Source organism: Aythya ferina, assembly GCF_964211825.1.
Source record: "Aythya ferina genome assembly, chromosome: Z".
Lineage (NCBI taxonomy): Eukaryota > Metazoa > Chordata > Aves > Anseriformes > Anatidae > Aythya > Aythya ferina.
Genome location: NC_140299.1, coordinates 4,926,235 through 4,944,407, shown reverse-complemented (window position 1 = coordinate 4,944,407; position 18,173 = coordinate 4,926,235). Strand labels below are relative to the sequence as shown.

The following is an 18,173-nucleotide window of genomic DNA, read 5'->3' as shown; positions in this document are numbered from 1 at the left end:
AGTTCTGTTTAAACATCAGGAAGCCTGTCTGTGCTGTGCAGGTGATGGAGTGCTGGCACAGGCTGCCCAGAGAGGCTGTGGAGTCTCCTCCTTGGAGATCTTCAAAAGTCACTTGGATGTGGTGCTGGGCACCCTGCTCTGGGTGGCCCATGCTTGAGCAAACGGTTGGGACCAAATGACCTTCAGAGGTCCCTGCCAAAGTTAACCATTCTGACATTTGGTGATTCTGTAAATATGCATGAAGATTTTTTAATTATTATTATTTACTTTTCCCACAACTTTTTCACAGTTGTTCCCCCACGTTGTTTCAGAAAAAAAAATAAAGATAAAATGTTTATTCTTTAGGCTGATATAATTAAAACTTGTTTTAGGAAGGTATACAGACAAACCCATTTCTTAAGACATTAGAAATGACAGGTACACTTAAAGCCAACAGTAATTTTACTGAAGCCATCAGAAAATAAAAACATTATTTAAAAATAAGCTTGCTATTTTGTTTTCAGTAGTGTTCCTACTAACATAAAATTTTAATTGCAGATTAGTTTTATTCTTGTAGTGCTGTTGATAGATTTGAGGCAAGCGACATACATCATTAATCGTATTGTGTATTGAACTGCATTTCAAACAAGAGCTTTGTCTGACTGAGCTCCTACAGCCTGTCTGATTGTTGCAGAATTATCATTAAATGGAAATGATGCCAGTGAATGTTGAACTTAATGTTATGTTTCCAAATACCATGAATAATATTACAGTGCCTTTAATGATTTCCATAGGAGAAAAATGTCATTAAGCAAAGCACCAATATTAGCCCTGGTGCCCTGGCTGAATTCCAGTCTGGCTAATTGCATTCTGATACCTACCATTTCTCAGTAGTTTGAACTGGGTATATTTGTGTTCCTCGGTGTTTGATCATTGATATGTTAATGCTGTATATTGTCATCTCATTGTTGTATGCCACCCCAGAGTTTGCTGGCTATCATGCTCAAACATTCAAGCTGTATTAATAAAGTCCTGACCACAACACATGACACTGAAAAGATTCCTTTCACTCTACCTTCCCACATTTGATCAAGTTTCTTAGGTAGTGTTTAACCTATCAGGTAAGCACAGATCAATTTATTTCAGTGTTTGTTAAATGTACAGCACAAGCTCAAGTCCCACTTCTGAAATAATGAGCTGCTGAAGCCCATTAACACATGTTTATAGCTGAGCACAGAGATGATGTGAACAGTATTTGACTGTATGTCTCTGTATATGACTCTGAACAGTATTTCCTAAGCATCTCCACATCTGTTTTGCTTTCAATTGTGCAGTAGTCTAAGAACATGACCCAAACTTTGGATGAGAGTTAAGTGAAGATATGCTCCAAGAGCACACCTCATACATTTTAGCACCTGCAAAACATTTAAACAATAGCCTTGGAGTAGAGCTAGTCCAAAGTTCAATTTCTGAAATGTGGACTTCAGAATAAACTGACTTGTACTATAGCTCCGCTTCAGTTGGTTCATAGTACTTGCTTATGTAGACATAGTAATATTCAGATATTTTATTCAAATTGGAAGATCTGGACTGTATTATTTTACTATTCTTTAAAGTGTGGGTTTTCCACAACTCAACTTACAGATCACAGAATATTTGAGAAAACCATTCTGACTTTGTCACATTTGGTAACAGTGATGGAAATAAAAAAAGATAGGGATGAAAAGAGTCTGACACCTAAATCCTAGCTCATGGAGAGCTATCGGAGAATCTGATTCATGAGAGAATTCCGATTCATGGAGAAACAGAAACACGATTCTGAATTGCCTTGATACACATTCAGGCAGGATGTCCAGTGCCAGTCCTATATAACAACTTTTTGTGCATATATCACATCTCAAAGACATTGTGTCTGGTATCATTCCTAATAGCCTTCCCAAGCCCCTTCATTTTGAGGGCCATTTGTGATATCCAGTTCAGACATTCATACACATTAATTTTCCCATTTGAGTGATCAGACAAGATCAACAAGAAACATATTTTTTGTCTGAATCCTGACAGAATCTATTTCCATATTGCACATATATATAGCTTCAGAAGAAAATCATAGTATTCCTTTCCAAGCAAAAGGGAGAAGCATTTGGATATGATTGGCCAAGACTACTTTCAGATCTATTACATACAAATGGAAAGTACTGCTAAATCCTTAATTTATTACCTCTCCCAGCTCTTTGAATAAACCTCATTTTGTACTAATAACTCTCAGTGGTGCTGTACAACATATGTTACAGAAGTCCCTGAGCTAACCAAGAAAAAACAAGCCAAAACCATCAGCGGAGTGTCTTACCTGTCTGAACTCTTCAAGATCTATTTTGTTTCCCACCAGCACCAAGGGGATATCATAGGTATGCCGGACACGATAAATGAGTTCCTTAAACTCAGCAGCTTCTTGAAAGGATTGACGGTCTGTGATGGAATAGCAGATAATGAAGCCTTCTCCACCTCGCATGTATTGGTCCCTCATGGCTGTGAATTCTGCCTGTGAAATAAGAACATGCTCAGTAATTTGGCAGAAAAAAAATTCCATCTGCAAATAACAGACTTGCTGAAAACTTCCTCCATCCCCCAAATAATTTCACATTGCTTGTTTTACTGTTTTAAATAGTTTTTGCTGAAACTCATGCATCCTTCTGGGTCATTAGATCATACACCAGCAGGATTTCTCTTAGGCCTTTTTTTTTTTTTTTCTCCTTTTTTTTTTTTTTTTTAAACCTTTTCCTATCAGGAGAATTCTATCTTCTAAGAAGATCAACTTATGCCAGTGCCTGCATATAGAAAACACTGTTTTATGTAGCTCTAGAACCTTCTGCAGCCCTTATGGTACACGTAGATGACTAGCAATTCAATGGATGTTAATAGGTGTGAAAGAAGAGTTATATTACTATCTAGGGATGGTAGATAGTTACAAACTCTTTATTATGCACTCAGTTCAGAAACTCAGTAATATCAAAATCATTGTCATTGACTCCTACCAGCTTTGGAAAAATGCCTAGCAAAACAGGAACATAATCTAAAAAAAAGTTCTGCTTTTTCAAATGCTCACAGAAGCTGGGGTATTTAGTTCAGTGTGGGATAATACCATTAAATCAAAATGAATAATTTTGAATGGAGGGATAATTGGCCCGATTTTCTGTTCCTTCATTTTCCTATATTTTTGTATGTATTTTTTGTCACAACTATATTTTGAGTTACGAGTATGGTTTTCAAATTTATTTAACAAATACTACTTTCTAGAAAAATCAAAGCTTACTTTTTAAAAACTAGTCTCAGACACTGCAGCTCGAGAATGCATTTTAAAGACAGTTTCTTTTTTGTTTGCTCTTCTTGATCACAACCCAGAATAATCCAGCCCATGACAACCAGCCCATGACAACAGCCAGTTGAGATCAAAATCCTCCTGACAGAATCAGCTCTCCAGAGATATTAAGATGCAGGAAGGTCTGATAAAGCAAGGCATACACATATCAATGTTGGACCATTTCTATGAGCAGCAGGATGCAATATCAAGTCCTCTATTTTTTACTCTGTTGAGAATTTAGGTGAGGATTTTAAAAAGAGTTTAGGCTATATGTATGTCCACAATTTTTGCTGAAAATTGAAGGGAAATGGATTGCTTATGCTCTTTTAAAAGTCCCAGCCTTAAATCTTTCTCAATAGTCACTCATGTTGATTGATAATACTTCCTGTGAAGAGACTTTTGTGTTGACCATTATCATTTATTCATGATGTATCTTTTACCCAGGGGCTTTTTAATATATCATTCAAAATATTTCACCTGCTACAGGAAGAAGTTCATAGACTAAGCTCCAAAATAGCAGACTAATAGGCAATTTAAGGGTAAGATTCTGCTTTGAGCTTACTCTGAATTTCAAAATGTCTAAACTCTCACCACTTCCATCCCAGGAGAGTTTATTATCTGCCAAGCTATAGCTTAGAGTGGATTAGGCTGTGTTCTGTTCCATCATCTTGAAAGTGGATGTGGGGCAGTGGTGGGTAGAAGGACAGAAGACATCTAGCCAAAGGGGATCTATTCTTTGTTGGTTTGTGCAAGACAATGAATGGAGATCTGGTCTCTGTTTTCCAGGTTGTTGCCTCTCAACCTTATTATATTGAGCCCCTGGATCAATAACCAAAACAATAACAAACTGGAGACCACACTCAAAGTCTCCAAGTTACAGACGGGTAGTGTTAATTACTAAGCATGGAAACATACTCTCGCTCACTTACTCACCCACTGACTTCCCTGCCAAGACAGGATCTCTCCACCTACCTTCCCAAGTTTCTTCTCTTTTCATCATCACCTAGACCTATTCCATTCCATGATTAGTGGGGTTGTCTCCTTTGCAGTAGGAGCTAAACAAGGCCATGACGCCTTCCTTCAGACTGAACATACAGTGAAAATCTTATATGGAGTTGAACTTGTGGATTAAGGCTCTTGAATTTAGCCATCTCTGCAGTTGTAGGCCACAACCTAAGCTCCAATATAGATAATGGAAAACTGATCAATATAATTAATGGACTACAGATTGGTTCCATTGACAAAAAACAAACAAACAAACAAACAAACAAAAAACAACAAACAACTGTTTTTCTGCTTTATCTATTTTTGGGAGAGAGCTGAATATTTAGACAACTTGTACTAGGTCTGTCTGGAATGTTAACTTTCTCGGCAGCAGCCCATACAGTGCCGTACTCTGTACTTGTAGCTGGAACAGCAGTGTTATCACACCAGTGTTGTGTCTACTGCTGAGCAGCACTGGCACAGCACTAGGCCTTTCTCTAACCCTCCTAGGGGGTGGGCAAAAAGTGAGGACAGAAACATCACCAGGGCAGCTGACCTAAATCAACCAAAGGGACATTCCATACCATGTGGTGTCACACTCAGCAATAAAAGGTGGAAACAGGAAGAAGAGGGGAGGGGTGGGCTCTCATTGGGAAAACGTCAGTCCTCCTCTCGAACACCGGCTGCGTGCGTTAAGGCCCTGCTTCAAGGACGTGGTCAATCATCGCTCATTTGCGGGAAGTAGAGAGTAATTTCTTTCCTCTGCACTTCCATATAGCCTTCATTTATTTTGTTTGTTTGTTTTCCTCCCTTCTTTTTATTTTTCTCTTTTCCCCTCCCTTTTCCCCTTTCCCTTTTTATTTTCCCTTAGTTAAATTGTTTAGTTCATAGTAGTCTTTATTTAATTGTTATTATTATTTCCCTTTAATTAAATTATCCTTATCTCAACCCGTGAGTTGTTCTTTGCTTTACTTCTCCCCCTCCTCATCTAAAGGAGGGGGAGTGAGAGAGCGGTTGTGGGGTTTAGCTGCCCAGCACGGTAAAACCACCACACAACTAAAGAGAACCTCTAGGTCCCACGTAGACATATGAAGTAGATGTTTTGTTATATAACAAATCACAGCCCAGATGTTCTGTATTCCTGGGTTAGAACATTCATAAATCTAATATTATGACACTAGATGATTATTCTGCACAGCCTTTTACAAGGAATTAGCTCTGCTCAGTGAGGTGATCCACCTCCAGGAAGTGTTCTGAACTTTTTACACTCATTTATAGCTGCTTGCAGTGAACAAAGGATGCATTAAGACACATATCTCTGTTTAAGTTAAATATTGCAAGTGACCTGCTGCAACATGAGGACTGTCTGGATCACTCACCAGGAATGTTCAGTGGCTTTCCTTAAGTACAAGGAGAATCTGGATTTACACACTGTTTTTTTTTTTTTTTTTTTTTTTTTTACACACTGCGATTTACACACTGTGTCCAAAAGGACAAAATGCTCAGCTTATAAGCACCACTATTCTAGAGATGGAGACATTTACCTACGCTTTCTGCGTCATGCCTGGGCATAATTATGACTTTAAATATATGAATAAATTTGCTTTTCCATTTTTTCATTATGACATATTATTGCAGTTGATGTGTTAGATTAAGCAGCCAGAATACATGTACCTTAGTGTCGTACTGACAGTGATTCATTTTCAGATGCATTGATTATTCTATGCAAACTGGATTTGGGACATCCACTTAGTTTTCCGTTAACTCAATTAGCAATTTTTTTTCTTAGTTTTGATGTTTATTTTCACCTCTTAGCTATTCTCCTTGGCAGGAATGCTCATTACATCCTCAAGGACTCCAAGGTTAATCATAAATACATGTAAGCATTTTATTGGATTTTTTTTTTTTTTTAACATTCTGAAAACCCCAACATAGTAATATAAATTAGGAAACAGGATGAATACAATTTTCAATAAACCTGCTGTAGACCTTGCAATAGCTGTGCCCATACACACAAGACAAAAGAGTAAGAAGCAATTAAAGCTGTTCAATTTTTAGTTCAAGATATATTTCATAGTTTATACTTACTAAAATCCAAATCACCTGGGTTTTGTGGATGTTCAACAACAGATGAAGATGGACCCAAAGGTTTTACATATTCTTCAGTGTTTTTATGTTATATTTTTGACTGGTTCTCTTATAAAGTAAGTGGCATTATATCTGTGCACTTGGCACACAAATGTCTTCTTTGTTTTCTGCTATAGAAGTGGCTTTTTCAAAAAAAATATTCAGGAATAGTACTTGATACATTTTTTTTTTACTCAATAGAGGAAAAATATGAAACATTCCCAAGTCAGTAAATATCAAGGGGAAGAGAAAGTAGGAAAACATACCTCCTCAAAAGGAAATCAATTCTAAGAATTAAAGTGAAGTTTTGTCATGCTTATAGCACTTTGCAGCTTGACATCAGTCTATAGTATTCTTATGTGTATTATGACTAAGGCTTAACTGAAAAGTGTGATAAGAAATCTTTTGAAACAAAATCACCTTCCTCCTTTGGAGAGGTGCTGTACTTGAGAATAAAAATCAAGTTTGGATAGAAATAAAATTAAAACTTTTGAAAAGTTGAAAGAAGTATAACTTTTCCATTTTCCCAACAGAATGTAAAAAAGGAAGAAGAAAAAAAAAAAAAAAAAAGTACTAATTCTCATATGAAGCCTATCTGTAGAAGAAAGGTAGCAAGAAAATTTGAGCATGTCACTCCTAAATGTCCCTAATGTCTGTTCCAATTGCCCTTATAGGGCATCTCAAGTGATTTTGAAAATTTGATAGATTGGACTCGCAATGAAATAGAGCAGTTCCCTCCACATGCTCAGTCACATCCCATTCTGTTGTACTAAATGACATACACCCAGGTGAATTAATTTGTCCTTTAATGATCCCCTTTGCTAAGGGTATATGTGTATATATATCTTCATCAAACTTTCCTGTGAGGCAGATGAGCCAGTAAAGGCTGGGATAGAGAAAATCCTAAATGTTTTAGTTTGCTGTGTTCTTCATCAGTAAGCTACTAGCTCTTTTCAGCAGCAGCTACACATTTATCTCAGACTTCCTTAAATTGGAAGTGTATCTGTAGAAGCCCAGCTCTTTGTCTTTCACATCTCTCAAAAGTTTCAACCCCAGCAACACTTTCTCCTTCCTAACATGTCCAAGAAATACTTCCATGTCCATCCTTGTGTGGCTGTCCCTGATTCTGTATTTTTTATACTTTCTTAAGTCAAGCTGAGTGAGCAAACTCTTTCTTTTTTATATTAGCCTTTAGGAGAACAGCTTAGTGTAGAAGAAAATACTTATCCTGTGGTTTCTTTCTGTTATCCTGATTTATCTTCTTTTATCCTGCTTTTCATAACAAGCAAGAGGGCTTTTTCATAATGAACAATAATTTTAATTAGTTTTTAAATTCATTCTTTTTAATGTAAATAGGACTGATGTGATTATTTATTTACTTTTATTTATTATTTATTTGTTTATTACAGTTTGAAATTTTTTCCAAGTGAGATCAACTTTGTATTGTCTTCAGAAAAGGAAACACCTTTGGTGGCAAACACCTTTGGTGGCTAAATAGACTACTCTTAGATATATACGTCCTTATGAAGGACTAGCTTATTGTTGGCTACCAAACCCAACCAATGCTCATCTCAGGATTACCTCACCTTTTAGACTGCAGTAATCTAGGAAAGGATGTCACAAAAGTAGGTATGTCTGTTTTTTTACTGTCTCCTAAGCATTTCCTCCTGAACAGCACTGGAGAAAGAGTGGTGGACCAGAAAAGCTTTCACCCAACTCAGAATCGTTACAAAGAACCACATCACTGTTTTACATCAGCAGAACTCAAAACTGAAGTGAAGTCTCTGGAACTCCAGTGTTATGCATTGCTAAAATCAAGCCTTGCCAGCACCAAGGAAATAGGAAAAAAAGGGTGAGGGAAAGAAATAACAAATAAAAAAAAGACAGAGGTTATGAGCAGGAGGTCATTTAAAGAGTCCCTTCTATTTCATTGTGTGGCATGTGTTTGAGGAGGAAATACAATGCAGTGAGTGGAAGTGCAGTCCTCCTCCACACTCCTCAGAAGAACAGCACTTAGAAATTTAAAGATGCAGCACCTCAGAAACAAAGGTGTCATGTTTTTCAAACTACACACACACTCCACACATTTTGATGCCTGTTCTGTTTTTATGATCTTGGCTTATATCTCTGGAAGAGGTCAGAGCCTCCCCAGGGAGGCCATCCTCACAGTTTGAGAAATGCCACTTTCTCTATCTTCTTGTCTCATGTTCTGCTTGACTTTAGAACCAGGAATCTGCTAACAGATGTTCTTAATCAAAGCTGTCTCTCTGATTACCACAGGGGTCATTCTTGTTATGAAGTGTTTTTTTTTTTTTCACATTTCTAGTAAGCGCCGGGGGGTGGGGGGTGTTCTTCGAAACAGGCAGAATATTGTTCATCTACAACAATGAACAAACAAGGATAAAATGAACAGAAAGGACACAGGAAACTCAGCAGGGAAAATAAATCCTTCAAATAGCGAGTGAAGGAATCAAACATAAAGACTATAAACCATAAAAAAAAAAAAAAACTACGTGAAAATATATTGTTCTTTCTGTTTTATGTTTCTTTCTTTTCTGTTTTCTGTTTTCTGTTTCTCTTTTCTGTTTCTTTCTTTCTGTTTTCTTTTTCAGCCTTTTTTTTTTTTTTTTTTTTTTGAGAGAGAGAGAAAGTTTGAGTTGAGAGTTTCTTCAATCTCAGAAAAGTTATTTGTGAATATGGTCAAAGATTAAGTTTTAGCAGCAAATGATTTCTCAGTGCCAAAGTGTAACCCTCCCATATCTCTCTGTTAAATTCTCTCACACACATAAACATCACAGCTGACTTCCTTGGGATTACATATTCTTCATCTGGCACTGCTTGTAATATAGTATGCATTTATTTTCTTTTACCTCCTGAAACAGATACATCTAAGGACAACACACTGGTGAGAAGGGTTGTAATGATTTTATTTTATTTTTTTTTAAACTATTTTTAGTCTTTTTTTTTTTTTTCTTTCATGTGAAAGCTTGTTTGTAAGAGTAAACTGTACGAAACCTGCAACCATTATATTTTCATTGAGAAAGCTTCCAAATAGGAAGCTGGGGTCAAATATATCTTATAACCACCATAATATTGTTACTGAGCTAGATATGAGAGATGGGACTTGTTTCATCTCATTTCTGCTACTGAAAATGTAGGCACCTATTCCACAGCAGTCTTCAACTTTCTCTCTTCAGTCAGGAGAGAGATGATCAACTCTAGTGAGAAATTCACTCCACCTTCAGAGAAGTATTCAAGAGATCAGGGATGACTTTCCCTTTGACCTCCCTCACTACCTCACCTGTAGATTGTTAACAGAGACTAAATACCTACGCCAAACTCTGAGATATCCACTATAACAGCCACAGTCCTCACCCAGTCACTACCCTTCATGCATTTGGATGATAAGGCTTGTCTTCTAGTTCATTTTATAGTTTTTATTTAGTTTCTGCAAGACAGTGGTATTTCCAGTGCAGTTTGAGAGGATGGCAAGAAGTAACATCTGGCACCCTTCTCCAGTGGATGTTTTTTCCCCTTGTGACACTCAGCAGTAAGAAATAATGACCCTCAGCATGGGATAAGACATAGTTAAGATGGATGTTGTGGTTTAACCTGGCTGGCAGCTAAACACCACACAGCTGTTTGCTCACCCTCCCCCGTTTCCGGGATGGGGGAGAGAAACGGGAAAGTGAAGCCTGTGAGTTGAGATAAAGACAGTTTATTAAGACAGGAAAATAATAATAACAATAATAATAATAACAATAATGATGATGATAGTACTACTACTAATAATGTTTATGAAACAAGTGATGCACAATACAACTGCTCACCATCCGCTGACTGATGCCCAGCCTAACCCCGAGCAGTCCATCCCTCCTCCCCCCAGCTAGCCACCCCTATATATTGTTTAGCATGATGTCAGGTGGTATGGAATACCCCTTTGGCTAGTTTGGGTCAGCTGCTCTGGGTCTGTCCCCTCCCAGCTCTAGCTGCACCCCCAGCCTGCCCGCTGGCAGGACAGAGTGAGAAGCTGAAATGTCCTTGGAGTGGTGTAAACACTACTCTGCAACAGTTAAAACGTTAGCATGTTATCATCACTCTTCTCATGCTAATCCGAAACATAGCACCCTACCAGCTACTAGGAGGAAAATTAACTCTGTCTTAAATGAAACCAGGACAATGCATTAGGAGATAACAAGCAGATATATTTTATTATCAGAGAAGTCAAAGTTTCAAACCTGCTGCTCTTGTTTGCAGGATTCTGGCATGCAGTGGCTATAGGTTGCCAATGATGACACAACAGAAAACAAGAAAGCTCTGACCGATATCACATCCCATCACTCCCTCTCTCTTCCCTCTTTTTTCCAGTTATTCTTTGCAAATAGCAACAACAAAAGGAGTTGCACAGAAAACAAACAAACAAACAAACAAACAAAAACACAGAAGAAGTCTGCAGCAGGTGGTACTTGGTCACCTGCGCCAGCCCAAACCATCTGTCACATCACTGGTAAGAAGGAAGGAGGTTGGATAACAGCTCAAACACAAACCAAAGAAAATGGAGGGGCTCTGGCTGGACTGGAGGACAGGGACTGATCTGCATCAATTCTACACTGTTCTGGTTGTGTACCAAAAACCTCTCTTATGACTTTTTTCCCTGCTATAGTAATGATCCAGGAGCAGTTCAAAATGGGATTAATATAAATGAGAATTAGCCCATAAACCTGCAGTGTAAGTGGATTATTATTATAATCAGTCCCCTGATTAATGATCAGTCAGAGTCTCATGGCTGTGATAATTACAGGAAGGAATCCTTGCCTCTGTTATAAAACAGCAACATCCCTTTCCTTCTTTGAATTTGTACTGGGGACCAAACCCACATCAGAGATGATGGGAACAGTATAAAGATAACATAAAAGATGCAGCCCATGTTCCTAGCAGATTAATGTCTTTCTGAACTTAAGCTGACATCCTTCCAAGGCAATATCATGAACTCCACATTGTACAAAATCAGTAACCTTTTCTTAACTTGAGGAATGGCCAATAAAATGCTAAGATAGATACTGAAATCAATTCATAATATGGAAGAAAACCAACAGCAACCCTATTGAAATCAGTCCTTATTTATCTGGCCACTCTTCCCCCTGTTTATGGTAATTAATTTACCTGGAGAGGGAAACAGGAAGAATAATATTCATAACAGGTGATCTTTGCTGGAAGATATAGGTATGATTTTCAAGTTTTGTAACAAATACATTATTTGATATTTTCCAGGGGTCAATGTACACTCTGTACTCATCCAGGTAGACTAAATGGCAGGGAACACCTCAAGACTTTGTCAATAGGCAAGAAGATAGTCTGAACTGAGTGAGTCAGCTGAATGGATGGTTGAAAATTTAAGAAACACAACTAGGCACACTGAACATGCAACACAGAATCCTGCATCCCGAATCTTTGCAGATTTTTTGCTGAAAAAACAAAAACAAAATTTCTTAATATATGAATTGCTATGCCAGGTTTGATTATGCAGACAATAGTCTCATCTTCATTCAAATGAGTCTGAGAATTCATGTTGGTATGTCTAAATTTTCACCCTTTTTAAGAATTGCCAGTTTATGAAGTTTGTTTGATTACTGACTTATTTGAATCATTTTGGAACACAATCTGATTTCATCACTTGTGAATTCATGTCCTTTACCATATATGGGCTTAAACATTTAGGTTTCCCTTCTCTTTCCAGTTATGATACTTCTGATAGTATCTGGCATTGCTCATAGTCACAGACAGGGCTACAGGATTAAGTCTCATGAAAAGCAGGTAGATATGTCCCTTCACACCTTTCACACTGATGGACCACTACTGCACTGCCCCATTGTCTATTGGGAGAAAATGTTGTATTCATTTACTGTTCTGTATACAAATACTGTTCTGTATCATGGCTGGCTTATAAAGTAAGATTAAACTATATCATGCAGGTAGAAGAAAATAAGTAAAGATAAATAAATAAATAAATAAATTAGACAACTGAGAACAACATTCTTATAAAATAACTCATGACTTCAAAAAAAAAATATATAAATAAATAAATAAAATAGCACCACACTGTGACCTTCTTTGTCACTAAGGAACTACTAAATAACCTGTGTTGGCCCTCCTTCCAGAAGTAGCTTCTCTGCACTGATGTTCCCAATGTTCACACTCTAATTGCCCTCCTGCCCTCAGGTGATGATATATTTGCCAGGTTTCTGCAACTGTGCTTTTGTTAACTTTATTAATCCTGCTATTCCAAAGATGGTTTGTCATATCCAGTAATGAAAATATGTAATCCATCACCTGGGAAATGATATCTACTTTTCATTCACCCCAAAATATGGAGAAAATCACCATATCAGTTCTCCACAATGTCAGTAAAAATGCCTTAGTGCTGTAGTCCCTAACTCAGAGAACTGTTTTTTACTTTCATATTAATGCTAATGGTTTCTCTCTTAGGCATAAACACCTTAGTAATTTTCTGTTATATGCATGCATTGAAGCAATCTCCATTGTTAACTCTCTCAAAAACCTCCAACTGCATTTGGTTTATCATGCACCATGTAACACTTCTCCCCCTTCCTCATTGGTATGCAAGAAAGAATAAAGCCTATTTTCACCTTTTAACACAAATGCATCATAAATGGTAAAGGGGAAGAATTAATAGCTCGGTAATTACATTTTAGTAAACAGCAGGGAAAAAAAAAAAAAAAAAAAAAAAAAAGACAACAACTCACTAGCAAAAAGGCAATGACTGCAGCTGCAAGCAAGGACTCGCCAGGGATTCAAACAAGCTCTTGTAAGCTTACACAGTGATTGCAGAGTTGCGTTCTTCCCCAGTGAGGCTTGTGCAGCTTTGCAGAAGTGAAGCAGGAGGCTACAGAATCAGACACCCCATTGCTCTGATAAATGACTGTAAATGATATTCTGGCTTGCATATATATTCTCTCAAAATGACTTAATAAGTTTGCTTACCTTAAGAATTCCACTACACAGCTATTTCTCTCTCTTCCCCTGTGCCCTACTCATCACCAGAGATACAACCTGAACTATGACTCTTAAGAGGGGGAGAGGAAAAGAAGCAAACAAGCTGCTAGGTAGTTTTTTAAAAAACTTTCATATTTAATCAGCTGTGCCACTGAAATCTAGCTCAGTGTTTTTCTGAGGAATGTGCTCCGCAGAAACTACATAAATCATCACCAATATGAATGCAAATTAGTTATGTTAAAGAAGCATTGATTTTATATTGCTTACAGTGTTAAATTTAGTATGACTCTATTACAAAAGGTCTGAATTGTTGTGTCCTTGGAACTTAAACATTTCTTCCAGAAAGAAGGAGATCCTATCATTCTTTTTTCTTTGCATTTGCACTGCTGTTTCTAATGGAGGTAAAATGACTAGGTAACATTAAGTACACAGGGACAGTCACTGGACAGGCGTCCACGGAGTCCTGAAGAACTGCATTCACTGAGCTTCTGGGGACTTGTTGGAACATAGACTTATATGGAATAGTATTAACGTGTGTCAGCTCACCTGTGAGCAGCTCACAAAGTGCCTTTAAGTTACCTTCACATGTAGGGTAGCTATCCCGCACAGAGATGCTCCAGCCTTAATAATAGGATACAAGAAACATTTAATCATACTACACATGCTTACTGTGTAGATGTCTGTACTTTGTTCAGTTGCATTGACTCTGTTCATAGTCAATGTAAAAATAAAACTCAGAAAGGTGGTTTAATTATTTTAAAAATGTATTTGAGGGTAAGAGGGAACTAAGCCATCAAACAATTTTTTCTTTTCAGCAACTGTAAGAACAATCTAGATGGTTAGTTCAGACATGCAAGTCCATATTGTGAATAATTTAAGTTAGATAAAAATAGTCCATTTTTGGGACCAGAAGAACATACGTCAACAGCTATGAGGTACCTATACCACCACCTTCCCTGCATCGCATAGCATTTTGAAAATGCTATGGCAGCTGCACCTCACACATCCTCTCAGTTGCAATGGTTAGCACCAGCTACAGAAACACGAGCTGGAAAAGAAGTGTCATCTTGAAGACATAAATCCTTGAAATACATTATGGGACATTCCAGCATAACAGTGAGTGAAATATGGAAACTATGCCAGTTGAAGGTGAAATAACAATAACCACATGCTACCAGAGAGAAATAGTAGAAATTACATGTTTTGAGATATTTTCAGCAGGTTACATGTTTTGAGATATTTTCAGCAATTTATTGTTAGCCCAGTTTCCCCCTAAAATCCTGTCCCCAAAGAGGCAGAGCTATAATAAGGAGGCTGGCCTGGCTTCTATGCCCACAGATGCTGTTCCATTCCTGGGACAGGGCTTAAGCCCCCACTAGAGAGAAAATAGGAGGGGTAAAAAAGATGCAAAGATTAAGATAATGATTTTTGATCTAAAAAAGATCAAAAAGAAGAGGATGGTCTATGAAATGTGGAAAAAGGGCCTGTCCTCTTGGGAGGAGTATAAATGTGTTATCAGGGCCTGCAGGGACGCGATGAGGAATGCTAAAGCCCACCTAGAGATGAGGCTTGCAAAAGAGATAAAGGATAATAAGAAGGGTTTTTTCAAGTATGTAAAGAGCAAGAGGAAGACTAGGGATAATGTGGGTCCCTTGCTGAATGACGGGGGTGTCCTGGTCACGGGAGATGCAGAGAAGGCAGAGATACTGAATGCTTTCTCTGCTTCAGTCTTTGTTTCAAGGACACTCCCCCGGGACTCCTCACCCCTGACAATAGGACAAAGGGTCTGGGAAATGGAGGGCTCCCCCCTGGTGGACGTGGGAGTGGTTCGGGAGCGTCTGAGTGGGCTCAGTGCACACAAATCCATGGGTCCCGATGGGATGCATCTGCGTATGCTAAGGGAGCCAGCAGATGTGATCGCTGAACCGCTCTCTATCATCTTTGAAAGGTCCTGGAGAACGGGTGAGGTGCCTGAAGACTGGAGAACAGCCAGTGTCACTCCAGTCTTCAAGAAGGGCAGGAAGGAAGATCCGGGAAACTACAGGCCAGTCAGTCTCACCTCTGTCCCTGGAAAGGTATTGCAGCAGCTTGTTCTGGATGCCGTCTCCAAGCAATTGGAAGAGAAGAAGGTTATGAGGAGTAGTCAGCATGGATTCACCAGGAGGAAGTCGTGCTCGACCAACCTCGTTGCCTTCTATGATGGCATCACCAGCTGGGTAGATGGGAGAGAGTGGTGGATGTCATCTACCTTGACTTTAGTAAGGCTTTCCATACTGTCTCCCATGACATCCTACTAGCAAAGCTGAGAAAGTGTGGGATAGATGAGTGGACGGCAAGGTAGGTTGAGAACTGGCTGACTGGCTGAGCTCAGAGGGTGGTGATCGGAGGAGCAGAGTCTGGCTGGAGGCCTGTGACTAGCAGTGTTCCCCAGGGATCGGTGCTGGGTCCTGTCTTGTTCAACATCTTCATCGACGACCTTGATGAGGGAATAGTGTCTGCCCTCAGTAAGTACGCTGATGACACAAAGCTGGGAGGAGTGGCTGACACGCCAGAAGGCTGTGCTGCCATTCAGCGAGACCTGGACAGGCTGGAGAGATGGGCAGGAAGAAAACAAATGAGATTTAATAAGAGCAAGTGTAGAGTCTTGCCCCTGGGAAGGAACAACCCGAAGTATCAGTACAGGCTGACGGATGACCTGCTGGAGAGGAGCTCTGACAAAAAGGACCTGGGGGTCCTGGTGGATGACAGGTTGACCATGAGCCAGCACTTGTGGCCAAGAGGGCTAATGGGATCGTGGCGTGCATTAAAAGGAGCGTGGCCAGCAGGTCAAGGGAGGTGATCCTCCCCCTCTACTGTGCCCTGGTCAGACCTCACCTGGAATACTGTGCCCAGTTCTGGGCTCCCCTGTACAAGAAAGACAGGGAACTCCTGGACAGAGTCCAGAGGAGGGCCACAAAGATGTTACGGGGCCCGGAGCATCTTCCCTATGAAGAAAGGCTGAGAGACCTGGGGCTGTTCAGCCTGGAGAAGAGAAGACTGAGAGGAGACCTCCTCAGTGTATATCAATATCTGAGGGGTGGGGGACAGAAAGATGTAGCCAACATCTTCTCAGTGGTTTGTAGGGATAGGACAAGGGGCAATGGTTGCAAGTTAGAGCACAGGAAGTTCCGCACTGACATGCGAAAGGACTTCTTCATGGTGAGGGTGATGGAGCATTGGAACAGGCTGCCTAGGGAGGTTGTGGAGTCTCCTTCTCTGGAGATATTCAAGGCCTGTCTGGATGCCTACCTGGGCAGCCTGCTCTGAGGAACCTGCTTTGGCAGGGGAGTTGGACCCGATGATCTTTCGAGGTCCCTTCCAACCCCTACAGTTGTGTGATTCTGGGATTCTGTGATTCATATGCCATGGGATTTTTTATTACCGCTGTGTGTTAAGATTCTCTCTAAATATCAGTCTCTTCATACAACTATTTTCTGCCAGAGATTACAACACTATTAAGCTTTCTGTTTTGTTTTGTTTTTTTTTTTTTTTTTTTTTTTTTTTTTCCCTTATTATTTATTTATTTATTTTTCTGTTTTTACTGTTGTATGTATTTTTGGATGTATGGAAGTCACTGACATATGTATGGAAGACACTGACAGTGTTCCTAACAGACACTGCAAAGATGTTTACAAGTAGTTTCTACCAGGTGCAATGCTATAGCGTAATAGTTTTCAATATTCTCAAAGAGAATATAGAAAAGGTTAGCTGTGTGATGTGCAAAGCACTGTTTTCAGAAAGGGCACAAGAGGAGAATAGGTAGCTCCTTGGATGCCTAAGAACTCTACCTCTTATACATTTGATAGGAAAAAAAAAAAAAACAAAAACAAAAACAAACAAACAAACAAAAAAAAAAACACACAGGCTTTGGTCGGAAGCTTCTTTTCACAACATAGACATTTTTAATGAATGTGTAAGAACATTCAGTAGGACCAATTCTTCAAATTATTTTCTAACATTTCAGGCTAATATCTAACTTTTTATGGACTTTTTACATGCACTTCATACATTCAAGATTTCATCCAGATCCAGTACTACTATATCTAGGCTTCAAAGTAAGTAGAGAATAGTTTAACTAAGTCACTTCTAGTGGGGTAAATGATACCAAGTTCCATTTTTGTATCTGCAATATCTGGGTCTGATTATAAAATGGGACAGTATTTTTCATTTCTTTAGAAAAAAAGCTTTAAAGATAAAGGCAGAGCTCCAAAGCTGTAGTCATCAGGCATCCTGGTTAGACCAATAGGTCCTGAAAGATGCTGAGTAGCTCCTGAGAGATGCCCCAACTGTTGAACAAAAGGATAAAACACATCTACAGTTCTGAAAGTTAGTGTAGTCTGACTACTTTGGTTCACTTCAGTGTTTATCTACCTCACTGTAGTTAAGAAAGAAGGTCTGATTCCTTATGCAGGCACAGCTGATACAGCTGTTGATAAGCTATTGGATTTTGTCTTCTTAAAAAGAAAGCTTGCTTTGCTGCTCTGATAGTGACATGGAAGTCCAGTGGCATCTACAGAACAATCTGTTATCCTCAGCCATTAGGCACAAAATAAAAGCAAGCACAAATAATAATAATAATAATAATAATTTAAAAAAAAAAAAAAAAAAAAAACAACAAGCTTGCTCCACAAGCAAGAAAAATAAACAGAAATATATATACAGTTTAAAAAAG

At 38.8% G+C, this 18,173-nt stretch overlaps 1 protein-coding gene across 1 annotated transcript in view; it reads right to left on the bottom strand.

Annotated features, from left to right (window-relative positions):
* The window catches only part of RIT2 (Ras like without CAAX 2), a 214,713-nt gene that overhangs the window by 93,085 nt on the left and 103,455 nt on the right, over window positions 1–18,173 (bottom strand). Inside the window, exon 4 of the mRNA XM_084504085.1 lies at window positions 2,327–2,518. Coding sequence (XP_084360211.1) covers window positions 2,327–2,518 — 192 coding nt within the window. The remainder of the gene's footprint in view (window positions 1–2,326; window positions 2,519–18,173) is intronic.